Source organism: Poecilia mexicana, unplaced genomic scaffold, assembly GCF_051168715.1.
Source record: "Poecilia mexicana isolate PSO_F unplaced genomic scaffold, ASM5116871v1 scaffold_5, whole genome shotgun sequence".
Lineage (NCBI taxonomy): Eukaryota > Metazoa > Chordata > Actinopteri > Cyprinodontiformes > Poeciliidae > Poecilia > Poecilia mexicana.
In genome coordinates this window covers 4,811,201-4,836,572 of record NW_028263374.1, presented here as the reverse complement: position 1 = coordinate 4,836,572, position 25,372 = coordinate 4,811,201, and the positions used below count along the sequence as shown (strand labels likewise).

The window sequence follows — 25,372 nt, the reverse complement described above, 5'->3', positions numbered from 1 at the left end:
GCACATCTGGTTTGCATTCAGAGTCTATGTGGAGGCGCTTCCAGGGCTATTCTGACGCGATTTGAACTCTTTGGTTAGTTTGACGCATCTAGCACATCCAACAATCCACATAGCCCTCTGCGGTCACAGAAAATGACGGGTCACAGATTTTGATGCAACGTGTTGATTTGCAGAATCACTCAGCAACGGAGAACCTCGAGGTTCCGGTTCTGATGGACTAAATAAACCAAGATATTTTATTTTGTCTTAAAGAAATTTATTGCTGGCCCAAGCATAATGATAAAACACACTTGCTGCAGCCACTTCATGAACTTTACAATTTTTTTAAATTCAAATGAAAAATCAAATTCACATCACACTAAGCTAATATTATGTAGTCCTGCTGTTTTATACAGCAGCTCAGAACGTCCCTGCTTTTATCTTCTTTATTACTGTCAGCTCTTCAGAGAAACGAGCTGCTAGCAGTGCTGCTAATTCACGGTCATTCCGTTAGAAAACTTAACGCTGTGTTCCTGTCGCTCCCCGTAATTAAACTCATAATTACGATCCTCTGTACTGAGCAGCTCTCTGATAGCAGACGGCATGTCCGCAAACAAGTTGTACTAAATATTGTACAATAACCGAAAAGAGATATGTAACTTCTATCATGAATATAGATTAGCCAAAATCCTACAAATTACAATGAAATACTGCTACTTCCGGTGGGCGCCGGAAGTAAGACCCATAAGCGTTTCCCTAGTAAGTCGTAACCCTCCCAGGAATGGGAACCGCCAAAAAAAGAAGATGAATGTTTTATGAGCGATTCGGAGAAACAAGTTAATTAGGAACCTTAGTAATATGAAAATGAAATTTGACATTGTTGATTTACTGCAAAAAGGAAGCAGAGGATATCAGGCTATATTTGATTCTTTGAAACAGTGTAAATTGTATAATAGGATATAGTTTTTTTGTCATGTGGTTCACACTCCTTACCAGTTGGTGGCGGTAATGCTCACCTAACGTTTCTTGCCGACCGCCAATAAATTTCAAGAAGAAGAATGTTTTACGAGAATTAACGAGCGCAGCCGAATTCGTCCGAAGTCATATCCGTGTGTACAGTTAGCATAATGCTAGCTAAAGAAACGACGGTCCTTAGTTCCTTGTGACATTAATTTCATTGTTGTTGGTTGCTGCTCCGCGGAAGTCTGCGTGACTACACAAAATGGTCAGTATGCAAACAGTAATTTATTTATGACCGAGCGTGTGTTCTGGAGACCGAGAATGGGTAGTTTGTCTGGGCCCAGTCGGTAACACAGCCGTTTACTTTGCACGGGAGTCTGAAAATGTTATACGTGGATAAATAATTGCCATGTTGTAACCGATAAATAATAACGAAAATGGTCATTTTATTTGGAATTCTAACTATACCATCAAGTTACCCTAACAACTTTTATTGTTTGTACGAATTTAGCTTATGCTAACTTTAGCCTGCACAGTGTAGGTGTGTTTGTGTAAACAAAACATCTTATTGGGATGTTTTCCTCTCACACGGAACTCCAGTAAGTTCACAGACTCCTTCTTCTTAAAAACTACAAACAGGGATTAGCATACACCTTAAAATGTCCTGGTTCTGCTGGCTCTTTATGCTCATTAACACTTTCAAGAACTGGAACTTAGAACTTAATTAGAAATACGTAAATAAGTACGTCCTCTTTCAAATCTAGGAGTTTACATTTCAGAATATAATAAAAAATTATGTCCTTAGAAAAAAGTTGAATAAGTAGGAACAAAATGGCTGAAAAACAGTCCACTTAAAACCCAGCTTTTTCAATTTGGCTTTTACTGTCAAAAAAACAGAACTAGAGTTGAACATGAGGCTCTTGGGTATTTTTAGTTTTTTTTTTTTTTTTTACTATTTTGACTCCTGAAAAGATTAACATCTTCCTTAAATATCCACTTGTGAATAAACTTCCTCACTTTTTTGAAAATCATAGCCTTGAAATAGTCTTGTTATCCGTCACAGATTGATGTGCAGCATCTGTCACTACTCTAAAGTCATCGCTGATCACTTGCCTTCTTGGCACCTTCATTGCAGATACCCTCTACACTTAAAGCTAATGTGACAGAACAGTTTTCCCACCGTTCTGCTCTAACCCTGCGTGTCGTTTCATATTTCAGGACAGCGAGCTGTCGGACCTGGACACTGCACTGGGCCCCGAGAGCAGCAGCATGGAGGGGGAAAACGCTCCGCTTTACTGCATTTGTCGAAAGCCAGACATCAACTGCTTCATGATGTAAGCTCACAATTCAATTCAAGTTTATTCAATCAAGGACAGCACTGTAAACAACGTTACATGATTTAAAAAAACGGCTTGAATTTTTGTTTTTTCTTAACGAAGGTTTTCTAACCACAGGCTAATTTGCAAACCCATCCTGTTTTAAAAGAAACCAGTGATGCTGTTGTACTTGGAAACATAGATTCATGCCGTGTCATTCTTGTTTGCAGCGGCTGTGACAATTGCAACGAGTGGTTCCACGGGCACTGCATCAGCATCACGGAGAAGATGGCCAAGGCCATCCAGGAGTGGTACTGCATGAGCTGCAGAGGTCGGCGCTTTTAATTTTCTGTTGCAGTTTTTTCCTCCTTTAAAAAACAAAACATGTATTTCTTATTTTAATTTTTTATTTCCTTTTCATTTTGATATTTTCTGGCCGAAAAAAAAAAAGACGAGAACCCACTGCTGGAAGTCAAATACAGGTCCAAGAAGAGCCGAGAGAAGGAGCCAGACTCGGACAGAACCGAGCGGCAGTACAGCACGCCGAGCACTCCGGACTACAAAAGCGACAGACGGCGCGGATCTAAAGTAGGTCGCAACCGATGTGCTTGGAAACGACAAAACTCCCTCCGCTCGCAGGAGCTGAGCCGTGTTTGTTCCCCCTCGGACGTTTCGGTCTCCAGGTGAAGCGGTCGGTGCGCATGTGCGGGGAATGCGAGCCGTGCAGACGGACCGAGGACTGCGCCCAGTGCGACTTCTGCAAGGACATGAAGAAGTTCGGAGGGCCCAATAAGATCCGACAGAAGTGCCGCTTCAGGCAGTGCGAGGTTCGAGCCAGGGTGAGTCGTTCTCAGGGTTCAGGCTGCTGCTTCAAGTCCCAGATTGTTCTTGAATTTCAATTAGATGTTTTTTTTTTTTTTTTGTCTTCCCAAGGTTTGGAAAAAGTGCTTCATTTCTGTGTAACGTTCTTGACAATCAAACTGCACACAGTTTTGTAATAAAGCACAATCTAGTGTTTGATTTAAAACATTTAGAAAGCGTTATTTAGTTTAAAGATAATAAAAAGATAAATGCGTCTCATTTTTCCCCACATTTTGACGCAAAATCAGTCTAAGCTTTGCCTGTTTTAGGTCAGTTAGAATTACCAAAATTATTTCTATTTGCTAAGAAGAAAACTTTGAACATTTTTTTTTCTAACTTTCTCAGACCTATCGGGTGTACAGAGTGTGTGTTTGTGTGTGAGCTATTTTAAAACATTTTCTTATGTTTTAATTTATCTTGTTCCTGCTGTAGATTGTAGAACAGCTTCACAACATATTATAAATAACAGTGATCAACAGGTCTGTCACAGTAAATCAATTAGTGGCGTAATGAATTAAAACAAAATCAATATTTTCCATTTGGATGATTTATTGTTTTTCTCTCTTTCCACCAGAAACTGGACAGAAGGTCTTCAGTATAGCCATTTTTTTGAAGGATGATTTTGTTTACAGAGACTTCATCACTTCATCATTCATCTTCTTTGTTGTTTTGTTTATTAATATTGGATATTTAAAATGTCCTCCACTTCCAGTGTTGAATGTTTATTAGAATTTAAATATTATTGATCTTGTTTTCTTGTGTTATTAAGCCATTAGCATTCAGTTGCTTGAAAATGGTCTCAAAGCAACGATATTATCGTTTATCGCAAAAACTTGTGGGACAATTTATCGTCCAGCTAAATTTGTTGTTGTGACAGGCCTGTGTAATAAATGATATGAAAACGGCAAACTGAAACTGTTTTCTTTAGTTCATCTATATTGTTTTTAATCTCTAAAGTGTGCAAGTGCTGGAAAAGTTTTGAAGACTTACCTTGAAAATGCTTGAATTTGCCTATCGACCGAAACTGTTTTTTTTTTCCCCCTCAGAAAATGCTGCGTGTGAAGGAGGAGGAGCTCTCCCTGCGCGAGAGGAGGGAGAACTCCTACCACAGAAGAAGACGGTACTCCGAGGACTACGACAGCGAGGCGGAGCTCTACCAGCAGTACAGGGCGGCGGGACTCGGCGGTGACCTGGTGAGTCGGTTTCATTTAAACCCGCCGCTCATTCTGGATTTCTGGAACTCATCGGATTCGTCCGCGCAGGCGTGGGGGAGCGACGACGACGACGAAGAGCCGGCCTTCAGCCCCGTCATGCGGAAGAAAGCCATCAAGGTGAAGCACGTCAAGAGGCGGGAAAAGAAGATTGAGAAAAAGGTGAGTCTCCCTTCGTGCGAGACGACGATGTTGTCGAGCCGCGCTTCCTTTGACGCGTCTCCCTCCGACTGTTCAGAAAGAGTCGCGGCGCCACAAGCAGAAGCAGAAGCACAGGGACAAGAACCGGCACAGCGACCGGGGGGAACTGCGGGACAGCGGGGGGATGCGTCAGTGTCTGGGGCCCAACTGTGTGAAAGGAGCCAGGCCCAACTCCAAGTACTGCTCCGAGGACTGCGGCATGAAGCTGGCAGCCAAGTAACGCCTCCTACACACCGCCATGTTGATTTGGGGCTTGCAAAAGTTTTCACATCCCATGATTTGTTTTTGTTGTTTGTTTTCATCACATTAGAACAGCAAACTTGTGTATGTTGCATTCGGGTTTTTTAATGTGACACAAAGTAACACATACAGTTTAAAGGAGAAGTGAACCGATTACCAGTTTCTGGCCGATTACTGATTCTTAAAAAAAAAAAGCTTGAAATGCAGATTCTAATGTATTTATTTACCTGAAAAGTTGATAAGTTGGCAATATAATTATCTGCTAACTTCCCAAAATGAATGAAATTTGTGCTGATTTATTGCCGCACCCCTAATTTAAAACCAGAACTTTAGATGAATAGAATTGGTCCAAAACTGATTTTTCCTTAAAAAAAAAAAATATATATATATATATAATTTTTTTTTCATATGAAGCTGAAGTTGCTAAATAACAAAGTCCTCTGCTGATGTAGATAATATCGGTTTCGCATATATCGACCGATTGCCCAAAATGAAGGATACTGGGGCCGATTTATCATTGCACCCATAGAAGAAATAATTTTTGTCTGGCTATATGCGAGTAATATAGCAAAATTTATCTTATCTTTTATTTTATTTCTGAGGATAAGATCAGAATGTCAACTTTTTTCTCCATAATTGCTATAATTTAGGTTTCTTTTTTTTTTTCTTCTTCTTTGTTTTTCCCCCCCGACCTGCAGCCGGATCTACGAGATCCTCCCTCAGCGGATCCAGCAGTGGCAGCAGAGTCCCTGCATCGCCGAGGAGCACGGCAAAAAGCAACTGGAGCGCATCCGCCGGGACCAGCAGAACGCCCGGCTCCGCCTCACCGACATGGAGCGGCGCTTCCACGAGCTGGAGGGCATCATCTCCAAGGCCAAGCAGCAGGCGGTTCAGCAGGACGAGGAGGTGACAGCCCAATTCTCACCTCCTTTTTTCTTTGCTACGTATTTTTGAAGAAGTAAAAAAAACAATAACAGAGGGGCGGCTGTTATGTAGGTGAATGAAGGTGAGAGCGACGACACAGATCTCCAGATTTTCTGTGTGTCCTGCGGTCATCCCATTAATCCGAAAGTGGCGCTGAGACACATGGAGAGATGCTACGCCAAGGTGACTCCGCCTCTTCAAAGCTAGAATGCGATTCGAGTGGCAGGCAGGCATTTTTACTTCTAAACATCCGTTTCTGAAACGATTCCTCTCAACAGTACGAGAGCCAGACGTCCTTTGGTTCCATGTATCCAACAAGAATAGAGGGGTAAGAGTGAAAGGATGCTTCAGAGTTTCAGCAAAGAATTTAGCGTTTTTGGACCACGCCGTTTATTTTTATTCATTTCCTCCTCAGTGCCACCAGACTCTTCTGTGACGTGTACAACCCCCAGAGCAAGACCTACTGCAAGAGGCTGCAGGTTCTGTGTCCAGAACATTCCAGAGATCCAAAGGTGTGTGAGCCTCCGTCGATCGGCTGTGGAAATGCTTCCACGCTTCTCTACTGAACCGTATTCGGTGCTGGGCACGCGTCCGCTGATGGGCTAACAGCAGAGCTCATTTTTCTTTTGGCATTCTTGCTATAGAACAAGATATAAAGATAAGTTATAGAATATGTAAATTATATCAAAATTAAATCGGACCTTAAGGGTTGTAGTCTTTCAAGTGCAGATGTAATTTGAATTGAAGTTAGCATTTACGCATTAGCTTGCGCTAACATTATGGTGTAGAACTTTAGCATTAGCTTCCACGGAATACTGTGTTCATGTAGTGCTTGAGCTTTAGCTTCCACTAAACATGATAGTGTAGTTCTTCAGCGTCAGCATCGACTAGTGCTTTAGTTTTTGCTTCCGCAAATACCAAGAGAGTGTAGCGCTTTAGCATTAGCTTCTGCTAAATGTTATGATGGGGTAGTTCTTTAGCTTCTGCTAAATGCTGTGATGCTGTAGCAATTTAGCTTCTTCTAAATACCATGATGGTGTAATTCTTTGACTTTAGTGAAACTAATGTTTAGTGTTTTAGGGTGTAACTTTTTAGTTAATGATGCCCACCACTGACCATATATAATATGTGAATATTGTGATTGTTTTTCTTCTGCTTGCCCTCCAGGTGCCGGTGGATGAGGTGTGCGGCTGCCCTCTGGTGAAGAACGTGTTTGAGCCGACAGGAGATTACTGCAGGGTGTCCAAAAGGAAATGCAACAAACATTACAACTGGGAAAAGCTGAGGAGAGCTGAGGTGGACTTGGAGCGGGTCAGAGTGGTAAGACGATCTTGAGGCACTTTGTTGCCATGGAAGCCGCAACAGCTAAAAGTCTTAGCAGGTTTTAATGACCTCTCCTCTTTCTGTTCCCACAGTGGTACAAACTGGATGAGCTTTTTGAGCAGGAGCGGAACGTCAGGACCGCAATGACCAACAGGGCCGGTCTGCTGGCTCTGATGTTGCACCAGACCATCCAGCACGACCCGCTGACGACTGATCTCCGTAGCAACAAGGATAGGTAGTCAGCCTGGGTGTGTTGCTGGATTTAGGTCTGCAGATTGCTGTACATAGCAACGTAATAATTGTGTGCTGAAGATGTAAACTTCTAGATTAACTACTGCTTTGATGACAGAAGATTTTCTACCATTTTAAAGTGTCTGTATGATAATATATTTTTCCCTAATAGTGGTAGAGGAGCCACATTTGAGTTTGGAAACTGCTGTTTTTGGTATGAACATTAGAAATAAAGCCTTGAAACGAGCTCTGTGTGTGTGTCAGGACTAATGTGTTTACACCAACATTACTCTTGGAGAATGTGTACATACACATATTCATACCTTTACACCAGTGTTGTGTTCAAGACCACCCAACCCGAGACCAAGACAAGACCAAGACCAGAGTGTATCGAGACCGAGACAAGACCAAGACTTTTAGGGTCCGAGACCAAGTCAAGACCAAGACCGAGGGAAGTCGAGACCGAGTCGAGACCAAGACCAGCGGCCCACGCTATATGATACAATAAAATGTAAAATATGATCGAAATTGCTTCTCAAAATAATCTGAAAGATCCATATTACCATAAAACACCTAGATATTAAATACTTAATACATTTTACCAATATTAAATATTCCATTTCTGTGCTAAAAAGTGTGATGGTCTCGTGCCATCCCAAAAAACATAACGCCCTGGGCATTTGCCCATATTGCTCATATAAGAAACCACCACTGTTGCACCATTAAACATAGCAATTGAGGGAATGCCCTGACGGTAAATAACGCTCAACTATGAACACTGACCAAGGAGCAACAAGCAAGAAGTAACCAAACAGAAGGCGCTCATCGTGACTGTTTTCACTCTCTATCCCAGTACATGAAGCCAGGTAGTCTGACACCATGGCAGACATTACAGCTGCCACTTTGAACAAAAACAATCAAAGAGCAATGTGCATGCTCTGCGTGCTCTTTTGTTCTTGTTTCAGTTATTTGTTAAATTAAATATTAACGTACATAATAAAATAAAATAATGATGCAGTGTACACAGAGCATTACAAGAACAAAGAACGGGTGTTCTGTCAGGTCAGATCACGGTGTTCTGTCAGATCAGCATACGTTGTCAGATAGTCATACCTTAGCTCAGACATGCATACGCTGTCATTACCATATGATTTTATTTAATCAGCAACATAGAATCATGATGTAGATCGTCATACACTTTGTTATTAACAGTTGTATGGCATCCTGACTTAGCGGTTAAGTGAGTTTTACATGAGCGTGTGTTGTAGCTGACTCTAGCTGCAGCCAGACCTGCTTTAAATACACTTTGAAACCATGACAACACATGTATATCTATATAGTTATCATTGAAAACAATGACTTATGTTCATCATAACTTGCTGCGTATGGTGAACTGACAACTCCTCTGACGGTCGGATTTCTTAATGCTTAATGCATGTTTGCTATCCTGACAGCGTATGGCTATCTGATAGAACAACGGCTCTCAGTGACACTGCAGTCCTATCTAATAAGTAAAGAGCCGTGGAGAAGAATCGACTGTTTCTGAATGTCACCTCACTATATTGCAGACTTTTGGACATAGCGTTGTCCCATATATGTGACAAGTCAGTCAACATCTCCGCACAATAATTCAGCACAGTGAGTGATAACATTTTTCATCACAATGCTTATGTGTCTCTGTACAGCTAACTTTGATAACATCACATTAACGGACTTACCTTCTTTGAGCTACTTTTCTAAGTGACAAAAAAGGTTAGACGTTGTCCCCACCGTCTGTGAAAGCGAAGCGCTGCTGAGTTAGCTGTGGCCATCGGATTTCTTACTATTTATGCAGCGCTATTATATTACTGACGATTAGACAAACATTTTCTGCCGCCGAGAGGAAACCACTGCGCATGTCCTGCAGCGCCGCGTGCGAGTGAAAGGTGGGGAGGGGAGGAGGAGGGAGAGTGAAAGGTGGGGAAGGTGGGGGGAGTAACAGAAACACGTAGTTGCTTGGATTTTAATTGGTGCGTTTTGCATCCACTGAAAACAAAGATGTTAACAAATAAACTGGACAGTATGCTGCACGTTTAGTGATATTTTCACAGTTGCGGTCTTGACTGGTCTTGAAATAAAATGCCGAGTCCTCAGTGCCCGAGACCGAGACAAGACCGAGACCAAATGCGGTCGAGTCCGAGACGAGACCGAGACCATCAAAAAATGGTCTTAAGACCGGTCTTAAGACCAAGACCAACTTCGAGTACCACAACACTGCTTTACACAGATATCATCACTCTTTTATGAAATTTTTTTTTGGCAATTTTTTAACTTCATCTTGTAAATATATAATTCAAATTTTTTAATTACTACATTTGAGATTAGAAAAATGCATATCAAAGATTAAATTAGCAAAATTACCTGGAGTAACTTGTGGACTAAGTAATTTGAATTTAAATTAATTAATGCAGAAGTATTCATACCTCTTCAACTTTTCCACATTTTGTCTAGTTATGACCACAAATCAGTTTAGTTTGGGAGGATTTTATGGAGAGGACTTGCACATAAGGAAGGAAACATTTCAAACATTTTTAATGTGCACCTACTTCCACATGCCTGGTGTGTTTGTGGTTGCATCGCGACAAAACGTAAAAACAAAAAAAATCAGACGTAGGATACTTTCCAGTGCACTGCAGCTTTAAACATCCAAAAGCTGTTATCTTACTTCACTTCCCTTCAAAACTTCAGTTTTATCCATTCCATTTATCTTTCTATAATTGTATTTTTTTATTCATAAAAGTAAATTTTTAATAATTTTGATAGAAATTTCTGATGTTTTTGAGTGAGAAGACACAGTGGCCCATCTCTAAAAACTTGCTGCTTCTTCAAGGAATTGCAGAGTGAAACTTAGTTTGGACTTAAAACAAATGCAGCAAATTTGTATTAAAACAACCCATGCTTCCTGTTTTAATTGTATGTACAGATAGCATTTTGATTTATTATATGTAATCTGTATAATCCTCACTATGTTTTACTCATACCTCAGGTGTTAAAGCTATTCCACCTGCTGACGTATCTTCCAATACGTTAGAAAAGCTGAAAAACTAACAGACCTGAACGCAGCAACGGCTAGTATCAAAGAACACGTACCCAGGGCAAGATAACTCACCCCCCTTCTACTTGGAAATCTGCTGCCCTGAAAAGAGCATTGATTTTCTGTTACTCTTCTAGTACCTCGACAGAATTGTGAAATTTGATATTTTGATTTAAAACGTTACAAACTCGAAACTAATCATTAATATTCTGAAATAAAAACGTTCTTCTTAAAAATGTATTACATACCTGTTCACCTGCAGAGAGGAGAACGCGGGCTTCGAGGAGGTTATCTATGTCATACGTTCCTCTTTTGGTCCTCGAGCGTTTCCGTTGGTTGTGCTGGATGCATGGTGCAGGGCTAATGTAGCCCTGGCTCATAAACTGAAAGGAACCAACTTGTTGTAACAGAGTGCCATAAATTTGGGGAATAATAACCGAGAAGGTGTGTCGTTTTTATCTCTCCATTTCGGCAAAAATCTTTAACAGACTGACGACAAAAAACAGCTGATAACACATTAGTGGTTGATGACTATCAGCACAGCAAAGCACCACCAAACGGTGCTATAGCTAGCAGTGGCTAACGTCACCACCGCTATTAGTAAATGTTTCTATCCTTCTGACGCACCAGTAGTTTTGTGTGACTGTTCGCTATATTGCGGGTTTTTGCCATAAATGGGTGACTCGGACAGTGTAGCCGAGAGTCGGTGCATTTTGTGCGGAACAGACGCTTACTTGTTTGTGCGGCTAACGTTGTGCTCGGCGGCTAACAATAGCTGCATACTATTGCAAGCTAATTAACCGTTAACAAAACCTCCTCGTAGCCTTCCGTTGTGAACAATTTCTCATCAAAGCACGTGCTGACTTTACGTTATACTGGAATACAACCTTCTTCACCCTTATCTGAAACCACCTCCCCCGTTTTTTTTGTTTTTTTTACCCAAACCCCTTCAGGCTTCGGAGGGTGGAGGGGGGGTCAACGTTAAAAACAGATCACTCTGAATGGGATGCCCGCGCAACTGTAGAAGAAATTGTTTATTTGCGGGAAGACTCATTGGATTCTCTGCTGCCCGTCCTTGGTGCACAGATGAGTGAAGAAGCAGCAGGAGAGAGTAAGCACCCTGCCAGTGAGGCAGTGGAGGAGGAGGAGGAGGACCAGGGGGAAGACACCGTAGAGAGTCCCAAAACAGACATTCCCTCTGAGGAACCACCAGCACCCTCAGATGACCCCAAAGAGGCAGCCGAGATAAGCTTGGTCCCCCCAGTAGAGGCCAAAGAGGAGGAGGAGGAGGAGGAAGGTAAGCCTGCTGGCGAGCCTCCAATGGACTGGTTCGAGCCGCTTGAAGATGATGATGATGATCCAGATGAAGAAAGCCTGGCAGGAGAGACGGAGAGCATTGCAGGCAGCGAGAGAGCCACAAGACATCTCTATCAGTAGGTTCACGTTTCTTTTCTAAATTCCACGAAACACTAACTTGTTTTTGTTTATTCGTTTTCATGTGTTCCCCCCCTCCTACTTCTTCTTCTAGGATTTACGGGTATCGACGTAAGCGCGCTCATCCTGAAGAGGGATGGGTCGAGTGGCCGGTGCTCGGACAAGGTTGGAAGCGCAAAGAGGTTGTTCGACGCTCAGGCTCCAGCATCGGCCAGAAGGACGTGTATTATCTAAGGTACGTATTAGCTAGCAGCTACTTTTCTTTTAACTGTGTTTTTTTAAATGAAAATACTAAAAGAAAGTCAGAACTCTTTGAAGTTGCAGTATGTAACTTTTAAAAAATGTATATGCACATTTGTTAAAACTGTCATTGTGTTTCATGACAAATCTGAAAAATTCCAGTTCTTCTGCCTTCTACCTATGCTAACTAGAAACAACCAATCAGAGCCAAGAGGTGGGTCTTACCGCCATCAGTCATGTCTCTGCTCTTATACAGCTTTTCCCGTCAGCGTAACCTGTTGTGAATGCTAGAGCTAGCTAGCATAGCCACCGATACGGTCATGTAACGGTGACTTATTTCGCTGCAATTAGCATATTTAGCAGTGCATTCACGACTTTGATTGACAGCGCTAAGACCCACCTCCTGGCACCGATTGATTGTTTTTAGAGCTGTATATTTCTTCAGACTCCTCTGGGAGGAGGTGGAGGAGCTCAATGTTTTCACAGATTATCGGTCTCATACAATACTGTAACACATGGTATGTAAAACAACATAATTTTTTAAAATGAAAGTTACACATTGTAGCTTTTGTAATCTTATACATACATACATGGACTTGGTGTTTTTCAAAAAAACGTGCCCTTCTGAAATTTTTTTTTTTTAACAGTGTATTGTGTGTTACCCAAGACAACAATATGGCTATTGATTTGAAGTAGATACATACACATATAATGTATAAGCTGTGCCTTTAAAAGAAAATCTCACATTACCAAGGCAACTGGTGGTTCCATGTTCTGGACAAGGTGCCCTTTTTTCCACTGGAGCTCCTGCTCCCCAAAATATCTTTGTGTGCCACTGCATGTATTATATATACACCCTCTTGGTTTAATTTTTAACAGTAATAGATCCCCTGAATGAAACTTTGCCAATCAAATTTCTTTTAATGTCTTTAATTGTGTTCCTTGGCAGTCCACGGGGTGATCGAGTGAGGAGCAGAGTAGAACTAGCTACGGTTCTCCAGGGAACCGACTTGACCCAGTTTGAATACAAGAGCGGCAAGTTCGTGGAAGGGGAAATCCCACCAGTGAGAGGTCGACCCAGAACGAAGGTATTAAAAACTTCTTTTTTATTTTTAACAATTTTAAATTTATTAAAAAAAAAAAAACTACAACGTTTTGCTTCACTCCCGTATGTTTCAGAAACGCTATCGGGACCGGTCCTCCTCAGAGTCCAGCTGGATGGACAGAGGAGACGGGGCCGAGACTCCGGACTCTCACCACCGGCTGACCCCGAACATCACACCCAGGAACCTCCACAGCAACCAGACAAGCGTCTCACTGAACAGCTCGACGGGGGAGTCGAAGCAGAGCCCCAACTCAGAGGAAAAGCAGTCGGAGGAAAAAATCCGGCTCCCTTTCCCCTCGTCGTCTCGTCCGCTCTCTTTGCCTTCAATCAAGGGAGAATTCGGATCGGAAGAGAGCACCCTGTAAGTAGGCCTGTCACGATAATGAATTATTTTGCTGGATGATAAATCGTCACCAGAAGTTATTGCGATAAACGATAACATTGTTGTTTTGAGACAATATTTTTCAAGTAATGTAACGGCATAATAATGCAAGAAGACATTCTCAAAGATCAGTCAACTTTAAATACGAATGAATATTTAACACTGGAACTGGAAAATATCCAAAACTAATAAACAAAACGCTACATAATTGAATTATGAAGCAGTTATAAACAAAATTGTATTTAAAAAAAAAAAAGGTCTAGTTGAGACCAAAGCACCAGACTGAAGACTTTTGTCATCCAGTTTTTAGTAGAAAGAAAAAAAAAAGATAAATCATAAAATGGAAATTGTTGAGTTTTTTTTAATTTATCACGCAATTAATTCATTCATTGCTTATTGCGACAGGCCTACCTGTAAGTTTGTAGCTAGACACAGCTTACTGTTTTTCTTTTATTTTTATAAACTGGCTTCTTAATCGTATCAAGGACTCATATATATATATATATATATATATATATATATATATATATATATATATATTAGGGCTGTTGTAAACGAATATTTTAGTAATCGAGTAATCTATCGATTATTCTTACGATTAATCGAGTAATCGGATAAAAAAAATTATAAAATGAAATATTGGTAAATCTGGCATAATACCGGTGTTACTATCAGATATCAATATCAGTCCAATTTTTCATATTTGAGCATCCCTAACAGTTGCTTTTTTGTAGTTTAGAAAACTAACCTGTAACAATAATAGCTCACTTTCTAAGTTAACCAGAAGAAAAGTTATAGAAAAATCTGAAATTATATTGAATTTAATAACAAAGAGGCAGGCTCACAAATATGCTTATAAAAAATGTCTACAATCCAGCTCTTAGTTTATGTATTCATCTTCAGTGAGTTTAATAGATTAATTAAACTCACCTTGCCACCTAACCTGTCACGCTTTGGGTTTGAAAATACGGGAAATGCCGCCTGGAGTGGGAGGAGAGGGCGAATGAAGAACGTAAGATGGGGAGGAGGGGAGGAAATAGACCAGCGGACTGACGAACCGTTAGACCGGGGGACGAACACGGGGGGAAGCAATACGGGATATTTACGACACCTTCACTGGTCACACTCAGAAACTCATCTACCAGCCATGTACGATGCGCTCCGCCACCCGTTTCTTCAGACCGGGATATGAAATTTATTGTGCGGTTCGTCGGTAAAGCTACATTTACACGGTAAGCATCAGCTACTCAGCCGCCCGCCCTGTTCAGTCTATTCGCTCACCTCAGCGCTCTTCCCGCCGTTCGCTTTCAACCAGCAGCCCCGGAGGAGAAATGCTGCTGTACTCCAGGCATTCCCCCAGTCATTTTAAGGATGCTTATAGGTTCCCCAAAAAACGATAAAAAGTCGGGCATTATCATCAATCAATAAAATCCCCACGGGCCAATCTTGAAGATTGGACTTTATGCCGCTGAGACTTAGCTTTTGTCAACAACTCAGAGGCGGAAGTGAGAGCTCCGCGCAACGCAAATGAAGTCCCGGCCGGAACACGGTGCGCTAACTAATAAAACATAAATTAATGAAGCTTCGAGGCAGGTAAATTTTCCTCGAGGAATTTTAGTAATCGAGGTACTCGAATCATTCGAGGAATCGTTTCAGCCCTAATATATATATATATATATATAAATTTTCCTGTAAGTTTTTAGTGATTTTTAGCAAAGACTGCCTGATGTTTTCACACCCACAAATCATCCTGTAACACTCAAGCATGTTGTCATTTTATTAAGCATTAAATTTGGTAACTCTGGATGTCTAAACTAAACAAAATAAGATAAGAAAAAAAAAGATTTTGAAAAACAAACTGTTCAGTGTTATTTAAAAGAAACTTTCACGCCTGGTTATCTGGCATTCAGATAACGAGCTCCGACAAAAAGTCAAGGTTGTGGACTCCTCTAGTTTTGAGATCCCAGGTCCTCCGCTGGCCAGCCTAAGACTTACTCTGTCTGTGTTTATGCCTGTCACCACAGCGAGTGTGAATTAATGTCGCCCTGTTTCTCCACAGGATCTGTGCAAAGTGTGGTATTTCGTTTACAGGTACATGGTATGACAAACAAAGAAAACGGCCTTGCTGTCCCTCCTGCTGGGGTATGTGTCTGTAGGAATGTGTAATTAGGAATATTTTCAAAAATAAAACATGTTACAAAAAACATTTTCATGCGGGTTTTTTTTTTTTTTTCTTTTTTATCTCAGCAACGTCCAAGTCGATAGAGCACCCGCTGATCCGCTTCAGGAAGGTAAAGTATCTCCAGATAACAAGCTGCAGTTTCATGCTGATGAAGTTCATACAGTCTGCATAACGTTTTAAAGTAGTCTCTATTAGCTTCTAGATTATTAAGACTTTCAGAGATAAACACAAAAAAAAACACCTTTCCGTCTGTTTTTTTTTTCTTCTTGGACTGCCAGTGGATTCCTTGTGGACAGTGTGTGGGATGTCACAACGCCATCGACTGCGGTCAGTGTGCAAACTGCAAGCATGGACTGCAAAGCCCCGAAGCCAGAAAACGCCTGTGTCGAAAACGCAGGTGCATATGTCCGATACGCAAGGTGAGCTGACGGAGGCTAGCAAGCTAAGCTAATCGACGTTTGTCTTAGTTGAACTTGTTTAAAATTCAATCGATTTTGTTGTTGTTTTTTTGCAGCAAAGCCCAGGAAGCATAAATGTAACTTACAAGAGATCTTTTGTTGACCCTGTTGACACGTATGAAGATAGTGTAAGTCTCCAAAGAACAACTCTGAAATATTTCCTCTGCTAACTGTTTTATTGTAATTGTTTTTTGTTTTGTTTTTTTCTCTTGAAAATGTACAGAATGATGTCACAGAGTCACAGGTAACATTTTTGTACTGCTTGCTCCTTCATTTTCTTTTGCTCTATGGGTGCACCGATTTCCTTAATTTTGCGAAATCGGCCGATACTTGACAAACCGATCTCATCCACCACCGCAAAGGTCTGAGAATCACTATCTCCTTTCGCTCTGCGGTGAGAGACGGCTGCCACAGAGCAGCCGTCTCTCACCTGATCAGCAGGTCACATACAGATGTGACCTGCTGATCAGGTGAGAGACGGCTGCCACAGAGCAGCCGTCTCTCACCTGATCAGCAGGTGGTCACATCTGTATGTGACCTGATCAGCAGGTCACATACAGATGTGACCTGATCTGCACATGCTGATCAGGTCTCATCTGCACATGTTCAGTTAGCAACAGTCAATTCAAAATTCAAAAATATTTTGATTGCAAAGGGAAATCAAATGATGACAACTTAGCAACTTTTTCCCTCTGTTTTGCGACTTTTCAGACAAAAAAAAAAAATGGCATCGGTCAAAATCTGAACCGGCTTTTTAAATGTCAGTGAGTCGATCACTGATATTTAAAACTGCAATCGGTGCACTCGCATTTCACACGTATTACCTAAATGGAAAACTGCCAGTGAGGAACCCCATCGCATTTTTCCGCACGTAGCATCCAAGTCTCAAAAGCAGCGACACGGAGAACTTCTCGGCGAACGTGGACCTCGACGATGACGACATGTCGACAGACGACGACGATGACGTGAGCACGTTTTGTTTTTGCCTTTTGAAGATGCTTGCCAAAGTTTGTCCCGGGTATTTCCCATAGGTGTTGTGTGCTGTTTTGTTGCCACCGAGTGCAGGAAACTTCTCGAACATCTCGGCGAGGTCATGGCTATCTGTTAAAAAATGCATGTAATGCACGCTAATCAGTCTTAGTAGCTGGGAAAGCAGCAAAAGCTGACAGTTTGTCAAACATAGCATCTGTGCTTTTGGTTATTTTTCTGCAAATTGATCCATTTTAAAGCTATGAGAAGCAGTGTGCATTATGTAGTCTAGTTAATTTATTTTCTATTTTTTTGTAGATTTTGTTCTCTTAATAAATAAAATCATTGTCTATAAACACTTGCATTTACTCTGATGTTGAAGGTGGTTTCATGATCTGAAACGCATAATTTTAACAAACAAAAACAGGAGAAATCAAAAGGGGAATTACTTTTTCAGAACCTTCCGTCTGACTGATTCTACTTTTTAAATCAGATTAGTTTTTTTTTCACCTGTGGAAGAGCGGAAACTCTGAACAGTCTTCAGTGCTTTCATCCAGTGAACTTTGGGATCGCTGTTGAAGCATTGCTGTTTCGACTATTTTGAATATGGCCGATATAAACTGAGTAAACAACTCTTCTTTGACCAGACTGCTGACTGCACTCGAACGCTCTTCCGTTTGTTGACATTTGAGAAGAAAATATTACCGACCTCTATGAACGAATGACCGCTACTCACAAACAAGAGGCTATATTTTCAAGGCTTCCATAAAACAGAATTCCAAAAAAAAAAAAAAAAAAAAAAAATTGGTGAAATCGTGTCCAGTTTGCGTTCTTGATTTTCGGATTTCTCTCCTCTCGCTTTTGTTTCTAGTGGCATAAAAAGCGGAAGCGACGTTCCTGTGGCGAGTGTAAGGCCTGTCTGTGTAGGAAAGACTGCGGCGTGTGCGATTTCTGCATAGACAAACCCAAATTTGGAGGCAGCAACAAGAAAAGGCAGAAGTGTCGTCTACGGCAGTGTCAAAGGCAAGCGATGGTAAGACACTTGTGCAATAAGGCGATTGTACGTTTCTGTACAGGGTGTCTGCGCGTCCTTAAAAAGTCTTACATTCGTATTTCTAAAATGAAGGCCTTAATATGTCCTAAAATCACATTAAAAAAATTTAACTAGCCTTAAATATGTTAGTGCAGTAAAAGGTTTTCATTAGAAATATACAACGTACTGAAATTACTGATGAGAAAAGGAAAATATAAATTATAATAATAATGAAAAACCTATCCTGTAAAGATGAGCAAGCCCGGTCCTGAATGTGCAAAGAACGCAAAACAATATGTACTGCTATACAATACCAGATTAATCGGTATAACTAAAATCCAAGCTGGTCTTAAATATATTAATTGGAGGTCTTAAATTTCATTGTGTCAAGATTATGTAACCTTGTATACATATTTTTATTTTTTTATTTATTTTTTGTTGGACTTTACTGTCAGGCAAATGATTGAGTCGCTTATTTGTTTCGTTCCGTGACTCGAGGCGGTTGACGCTACTGGAAACTAGCTGCTAATATACGCTCGCTAGCTAGCATAAGTGTATTAGCAGCTATATCAGGAATCATTGGTTATGTTTCCTGGAGAGGAGAAAAACTAGCTAGCTAAGAAAAAAGCAAGCTAGTGTCTATCATGGTCAAGTTTATCACATTTCAGTAACAAGGCAGTTCAAAATTCTTTGTCATAAAACATCTTACAGCCACCATTTAAGAAACAAGCAATAAACATTATGTTTTGTTTAAGTTCAAATTTATCAGCAGATGGCTGGATGATATTCGTCTTTGCCATTGGCAATCAATTTCCGACCCACAAAGTGGATGAAAAAGCTTAGCACTACAGGGGTTTAGGCTGTTTGTTTCACACAATTTTGACATGATTCAGGTCTTAAATTTCATTCGTGGTGGTCTTTAAATTTGAATTGGTGAAACCTGCCGAAACCCTGTCGTAGTAAAGCAACTGCACATTTATTTCCCAGAGACATTTGCTGCCCTTCCAGATGGCAGGAGCTGAGTTGGGGCTGGATGCCCCTCTGCTGCCCGGCAGGCCCAGGCCTCACTACACGTACAGCCGCAAGTCCAGCTTAAAGAGAAGCCAAGACCAGCAGGCTGACATGGACTACACCGACGACGACGACGACGACGACGAGGACAGCAATCCACAACCGGTGAGGTTCGAAGGGCTTTGGCTGGAAACATTGTTGCTAATTTCCATCTTGTTACGTTAGATAAGTTGTAATAAAGCTGCATCTGCTGAGTACTTTTTAGATAATATTTAACATCTTTTTCTCATTGAATTGACCGATAAAGTGATACTTAGGCGTGCAACTGTTATCTTGAAGCTGCATTTATGTGGCCCTCCCCAGTGTTTGTGGGCCACATAAATGGCTACAGCGGGCCAGATTTGGCCCGCTGGCCTTGACTTTGACACATGGGCTCTCGAGCAAACGCATCATAAATCCATTTTGTGTTTCACCAGCTGAATCATTCTGATTTTGGGGTGCGGAACGGCGTGCCGGATCGATTCCCTCACATCAGCAATCATAACTACTCCCAACCAGTAAGTCTTCATTTTTGCATAATAACTTGAACTTAGCTGAATAAGCTAAACTATTGTTTTAGTAACTACAATCAAATTGTGATGTATGTAATTATTTTGAAACTTTTTATTTGCATGTCTGTGAGAAGTTTCTGTCCAGTTACATGAAATTCTTTTAAAATTATAGCATAATCACGAAGCTGACATTTTAAGCTGACTTTAGCATCTTATATTAGCGGTTAGCATCTTAAAGGTGGGACAGGTCGCATTGCTTAAAAAATACTCTTTGTGTATCTAACTATGTAAAGTAGAGATCCTTAACATTTGGGATTTCTAGAAAGCTGACATTTCCAAATTCAGTATGTTTCACAATTGAGCTTAAAAAGAAAAATCAAATGGAAAATATTTGCTGTACTTCAGTTAGCCTTAGCAACCTGAACAAACCACAGACTCAGTGTTTCCTTTCAATGAGCTCCTAAGCATCTCACTGATACCGATACTATTTTTCACTGTTTTTCCTTCGGTAACAACGTCCACACCAAAGAGGGTTGTTTTTTTGAGTTCCTGGCCAAAAGATGATGAAGCTGGCTACCAGCCAATACCAGTCACAAGCTTACTGTTGTTAAATTTCCTATTTAGCTTAAAAATAAGCATGATGAGGAAGACAGACGGAATGAGAAAATGGTTCATTAGAGCTAACTGGACATACGTCTGAACTCTGTTGAAATTATAGCCTTTTTTGAGCGCGTGGCAGCGAGCCATCCCCCTCAAAAAGGTAATCCGATTCTGCTGTCATTTCTCTTTTCTTGGCTGTCCTTCAATTTTTGTTATTGCGGTAAGATGTTATGAGTCATCTAATCAGATAAAAACATGATGTTACAGTAAACATTCATGAGCTTTTTAAGCTGTAGGACCAAGACGGGTGCAACACGCTCAAGCAGTGACCGCCTAAGAGATGCACGTCTCTTGGACACCGTTGCATCAGAAAGTTGATGTTGTCGTTGACCTCATAACTAGAGATGGACTAATCAAGATTGTTGTAGTTTGCTTGATTTCCAGTCAAGCATTAACTAGTCAGAGCTGATTGAGCTGATCACCAGTTGATTTATTGGTGCCGGGCCATCTCTGTAAAAACAGAACAAAATAAATAAATCTGGCTCAGTGTTGGAAGAATTTGGTCTGCAGGTAGTGACATAGTCTCCTGCTCTCTGATTGGATGTTTTTTTCTCTGTATATGTCTGTCATAATTAAGAAGTACTATGTTTACTATTTTAGAGATGCTTATTGTGAGCCGGGCATTAAATCAGTAACAATTTAACAATAGATAATATGCCTGATGGAGTACTCAAGAATTTCTCTGAGCTCACATCCATAACCACACTGCATTCTGGGGGATGTAGGCAGAGGAAAGGCTCTAGCCCCGGGGTGGGCAACTCCAGGCCTCGAGGGCCGGTCTCCTGCAACTTTTAGATGTGTCTCTACTTCAACACACCTGAGTCAAATAATGAGGTCATTTGCAGGACTCTGGAGAATTTGACTGCATTTAGGAGGTGATTCAGCTGTTGGATTCAAGTATGTTGGACCAGGGAGACGTCTAAGAGTTGCAGGAGACCAGATTCACCGATATGAAAATTTGGGGCGATATTGGTATCCAGTGTTAATATTGCTGTTACGGCCAATAACCGATACTTACCGATACTACATTACTGTGTTTCTGGTTCAGTGAAACTTCCCACAATCCTGCACTGCATCATTACCGCTGTCACATGACCAAACAAAAACCACACAAGCAACCTCTTCCACTTCCCCTCCAGAAAGGAAAGACAACAAGATGGAAGTAGATATAGGTTGTTAATATCAGCCCCGATTTATGTTTCAAACCGATGCCGATGCACTCACACCAGTGTCAGTGCTGATATATCATGCATTCCTACTTTCTTTTTGATAAGCTTTCCTTCATGTTTCTTTTTTCCTTTAAAGTGTTTGTGAGATAATGCTTCATTATGCTCAACGGTTTTAACTCATTAGACTGCATTTCTTACTGAAGGACCATCACAGTCAGTGGGATACAGAGAAATCGCACACAGGCAGAAATGCCCCAAAGCACATGGGAGATGACGAGGACGAGTTCCCCATGGTGAGTGTCCGGTGTTTCTCTTTATTTATTTATTTTTTTTTTCAATGCATTTCCCATATAATCCCGGGTTGTTCATTCCTGGGATCATCCACAGATCACACAGATCTTCAGCCTGGCTGAGAATCCGGCGGAGAGCGGCGTGGACCTGGAAAACCAGCTGATGAAGCTGCTCCACTCGCTCCGCTCCTCCGTGCTGCCTATCCTCTGGTACGCCATCATGGTGGAGGGCCCGCAGCTGCAGCTCATCCAGTGCTCAAAGCAGTCCAACATGGCCGACACCATGGTGCTGATCGACCCGGGCTTCTGCTACCAGGTCACCGTCCAGAAGCAGCCGCTGCTGCCCATCCACCCGCTCTACGACATCCACCCGTCGCGGCTCGGCACAGCCACCGACGTGGTCAGCCTGCTGCTGTCTCTGGAGAGGTACGTCGTGTGCCAGGGACTCCCCATCAAGCAGTCGTCGTTCGACAAAGGGCCGATCGTGCTGGAGCGGTCAGCCACATGCGACTTCCTGATCAAGAAGAACGAGCGGACCTGTGCGAGCTGCAAAGCACTACACGAACTTCAAATCCATCACAGAGAGTGAATAAACACAGTTGGATGGAAGCAGTGACTTTTTTTTTTCTATTTTGTGCCATTTTCTTTTTCTTTCTTTTCACTATATTGTACAGTTGAGAGACAATTTGACAGACTTACCTCTGGACTGTGATAGTATGTTTTACCTTTTTGAAAATCACCAAAGGAATTCCAGGAGCTGTATGAGTATATATATATATATATATACACACACACACATATATGTATATATATGTGTATATATATTATGTATATATATGTGTGTGTGTGTGTGTGTGTGTGTGTGTGTGTATATATATATATATATATATATAAAATTTTTTCCACATTTTTATCACACTGGTGTTCACTTTTTTTTTTCTAAACAACTCTGGCTGTGCGTTTTGGCAGTGTGTGGGATTATGTATTTTAATTTCCCATGGTGCATTTGTCTCTTACTTGAAAAAAAAGGCCCCTCTACTACTACTGCTACTACTACATATTTGAATAGTCAGTTCTCAGACAAATTGATACTTTAGGCAGTTTTTCTCGCTGGCAACTTTGGTCTCCGTGCTTGTTTCCGTGCTACACCAGTGTTTAAGAATAATGGAGTTAAAGAGGGGTTGGATTCTGATTGGAAAAAAAATAATTTGCAAATTGGACAGAGTTTGTAACTCTAGTTTGCCAGTCTAACGTCATGTTACTATCTTGCTCTAATTTCTGTTTCGTACCCTCTTACTTTACCGTTGATTGATTGCATTTTATAGTAGCATCTTCTTTATTTTGGAGGCAAGTAAACATGATATCATGATCGCCTCAGGCAGGTATTATTTGCAGTCATATAAATAACGTTGTGGATCACATAAATTTACTTTGTATCCTTTGCTGCAACGAAGAATACAAATGGAGACATTCTCAGTACGAAACGACCAGCACGCTTCCTTTGTCATGTAGCAGTTTTTTTTTTCTCTCTCTCTTTTTCCAATCTTTTTATTTTCAAGAAACCGTTTGATTATTGTTGGGTTTGTCTTTTGAAATGTCTCCAGCACACTTTCTCTTGACGTATGCCATTGCAAAACAGCCTGTGCGAGTTCGGCCGTTGGGAGAAAGAAACTTTGCAAGTTCGTCAAATAAGAATGTGTTTAAAAAAAAAAACGGTAGCAGTTTGGCAGTGAGTGAGTTGCTCCTGAAAGAAACAAAACACTACCTCTCCATGTTATTATCTCGTCCGGTCACTTCCTGACCCGAAAACAGAGTGGGACTTTTTTTTTTTTTTTTCTAAGAAAGCAGTTGTCACATTGAAGCTGAAAGATGTGCAACTTAAATGGTGAAAACCCATGAAAGATTATAATTTGGAGGGGCTCTGGCAGATGTTTTTTGCACAAAGGGTAGCATAACGTCAGAAGTTGAGGATATTTGTATGTAATTGTTCTGAGGACCTGTTTACTTCCCGTGTGTGTGTGTGTGTGTGTGTGTGTGTGTACTCCAGAGTGATGTCCTTAAATGAAGGTGCTGTTGGAGTCCAGTCATCAGGCAGATGATGCCATTCAAAAACTTTGATGAAGCTGAATTTTTTAAACTTTTTCCCTCATTTGCATACATGGCTAATAAAAATATTTAAAATTATTTAATAGAGTTTAAAACAATCGGATCCTTTTTTTTTTTCTTCAGTTTTTTTCTGCTGCCCCTGCTGTCTGCTTTGGGATGTTTGTGGAATAACTCAGTGACTTTTTTTGACAATGTGAAACTTTATGCATTTTCAACATATGTATTTTGGTTATCATGTTTTCTTCAATTACTTTGTGTATATTTGATGCTTTAAAATTCTATTGTAATTTAGTCATCGGAGGAAATCATATTGGAAGAGTTGGATCAAAGACTTTTTAAAATCAGTACCCAGAATTTAGTTGTTGGTTTTTCTATGGATCATGTGTTTTGATCATAAGGGCGAGAAACTTATTGTTCTCTATTTGGATTAATTATTGCATTTGGAGACAGAAAATGTTTTTCTGTTGTTAATAAAAGAAAGAAATTGTGACTTTGCTTCCTGTACAGGTTACCAGAGGTGCCTAATTCTTACCGTCCACCTCTGTCACACCCGTCTACACATCCTTCCAGCTCCGTGTTTAACATCCCTTCTTTGCCTAAATCATGTATTGGTTGTCTAGCTACATTTTTTTTTCCAAGCAGTTAAACCTGAGCCGTCCATCTGATATTATGATTTGATCTCGTTTATGTCTCCAGCTTCACCCCTTTTTTTTTTTTTGCCAGTACCACTCAGACTGCAATGTATTTTAATGTCTTTTTGTGATCAAACAGCTAAATAGTAAAGGGGAAGAAAAATGATTTGAGTTTAATTTTATTATTTTTATGTTGTATATAGAAACTTAAATTTTCTACTTTGCTTAAAAGATTCAAGCTTAGTCAGAGAAATTTAAAGTGTTTAAATAGACGCTCAGTTTTGCTTATGTTTTGGATTATTGACCTGCTGGAAGATATGCATAACAGATTTTCTTCCAGGATTGCCTTGCATTTTGTGCAATCAATTAGCTGCTTCTTCTTGGGTTATGTAACTTATTAAAAATCTAGTTTTTTTTTCTTGCTTGTTAAAACCATGTAAAGGTAAAATTCAGAAAATCTGTGAAAGGATATGGCTCCTTCACGATTCTGAAGAAATAGATTCTGAAGAAATGTACCGCTCCCTGTCAAAACCAACCAATCAGAGCCAGGAGGATGGGGCTTAATGCCACCAATCATCTTCTTGTAATGGCAGAGAAACAACTTCCCATTCCAGAAAACCTATTTGTCTGCAGTGGCCATGCTGACCACCTTATACTGTCTCATGACAAAGCAATAGCTTAACAAAACAATCGCAATACACTGAAGACTATTCTGTGTTGATTCAAGTGAATTTCATTCATCTTCTCTGAACTAAAATATATATTCGGTGTATGTACACACATACAAATACAATTTCACTTTTAGAATATTTAATTATTTCTAGCAACAAT

At 40.7% G+C, this 25,372-nt stretch overlaps 2 protein-coding genes across 3 annotated transcripts; both read left to right on the top strand.

Moving 5' to 3' along the window:
• Window positions 1-1,044: 1,044 nt before the first annotated feature.
• cxxc1b (CXXC finger protein 1b) lies at window positions 1,045-7,493 on the top strand. The gene is made up of 14 exons (XM_014969221.2): window positions 1,045-1,204; window positions 2,158-2,273; window positions 2,486-2,586; window positions 2,707-2,843; window positions 2,939-3,094; window positions 4,163-4,309; window positions 4,379-4,489; window positions 4,566-4,744; window positions 5,467-5,674; window positions 5,765-5,875; window positions 5,971-6,020; window positions 6,108-6,204; window positions 6,860-7,012; window positions 7,108-7,493. The coding sequence occupies exons 1-14, from the start codon at window positions 1,202-1,204 to the stop codon at window positions 7,252-7,254; spliced, it is 1,716 nt and encodes a 571-aa protein (XP_014824707.1). The 5' UTR covers window positions 1,045-1,201; the 3' UTR covers window positions 7,255-7,493.
• Window positions 7,494-10,629: 3,136 nt separating this feature from the next.
• On the top strand, window positions 10,630-24,399 carry mbd1b (methyl-CpG binding domain protein 1b). Of its 2 annotated transcripts, XM_014969218.2 has the most exons (16): window positions 10,631-10,763; window positions 11,406-11,752; window positions 11,848-11,988; window positions 12,943-13,081; window positions 13,173-13,459; window positions 15,540-15,622; window positions 15,728-15,771; window positions 15,941-16,081; window positions 16,177-16,248; window positions 16,344-16,364; window positions 16,996-17,085; window positions 17,961-18,122; window positions 19,110-19,298; window positions 19,610-19,690; window positions 21,717-21,806; window positions 21,901-24,399. In XM_014969218.2, exons 2-16 carry the CDS (start codon window positions 11,406-11,408, stop codon window positions 22,390-22,392), a joined length of 2,379 nt encoding a protein of 792 aa, XP_014824704.2. In that variant the 5' UTR covers window positions 10,631-10,763; the 3' UTR covers window positions 22,393-24,399. The 2 variants fall into 2 exon arrangements, with proteins under 2 accessions (XP_014824705.2, XP_014824704.2); XM_014969219.2 differs by having other exon boundaries at window positions 10,630-11,752; window positions 19,131-19,298.
• Window positions 24,400-25,372: the final 973 nt, after the last annotated feature.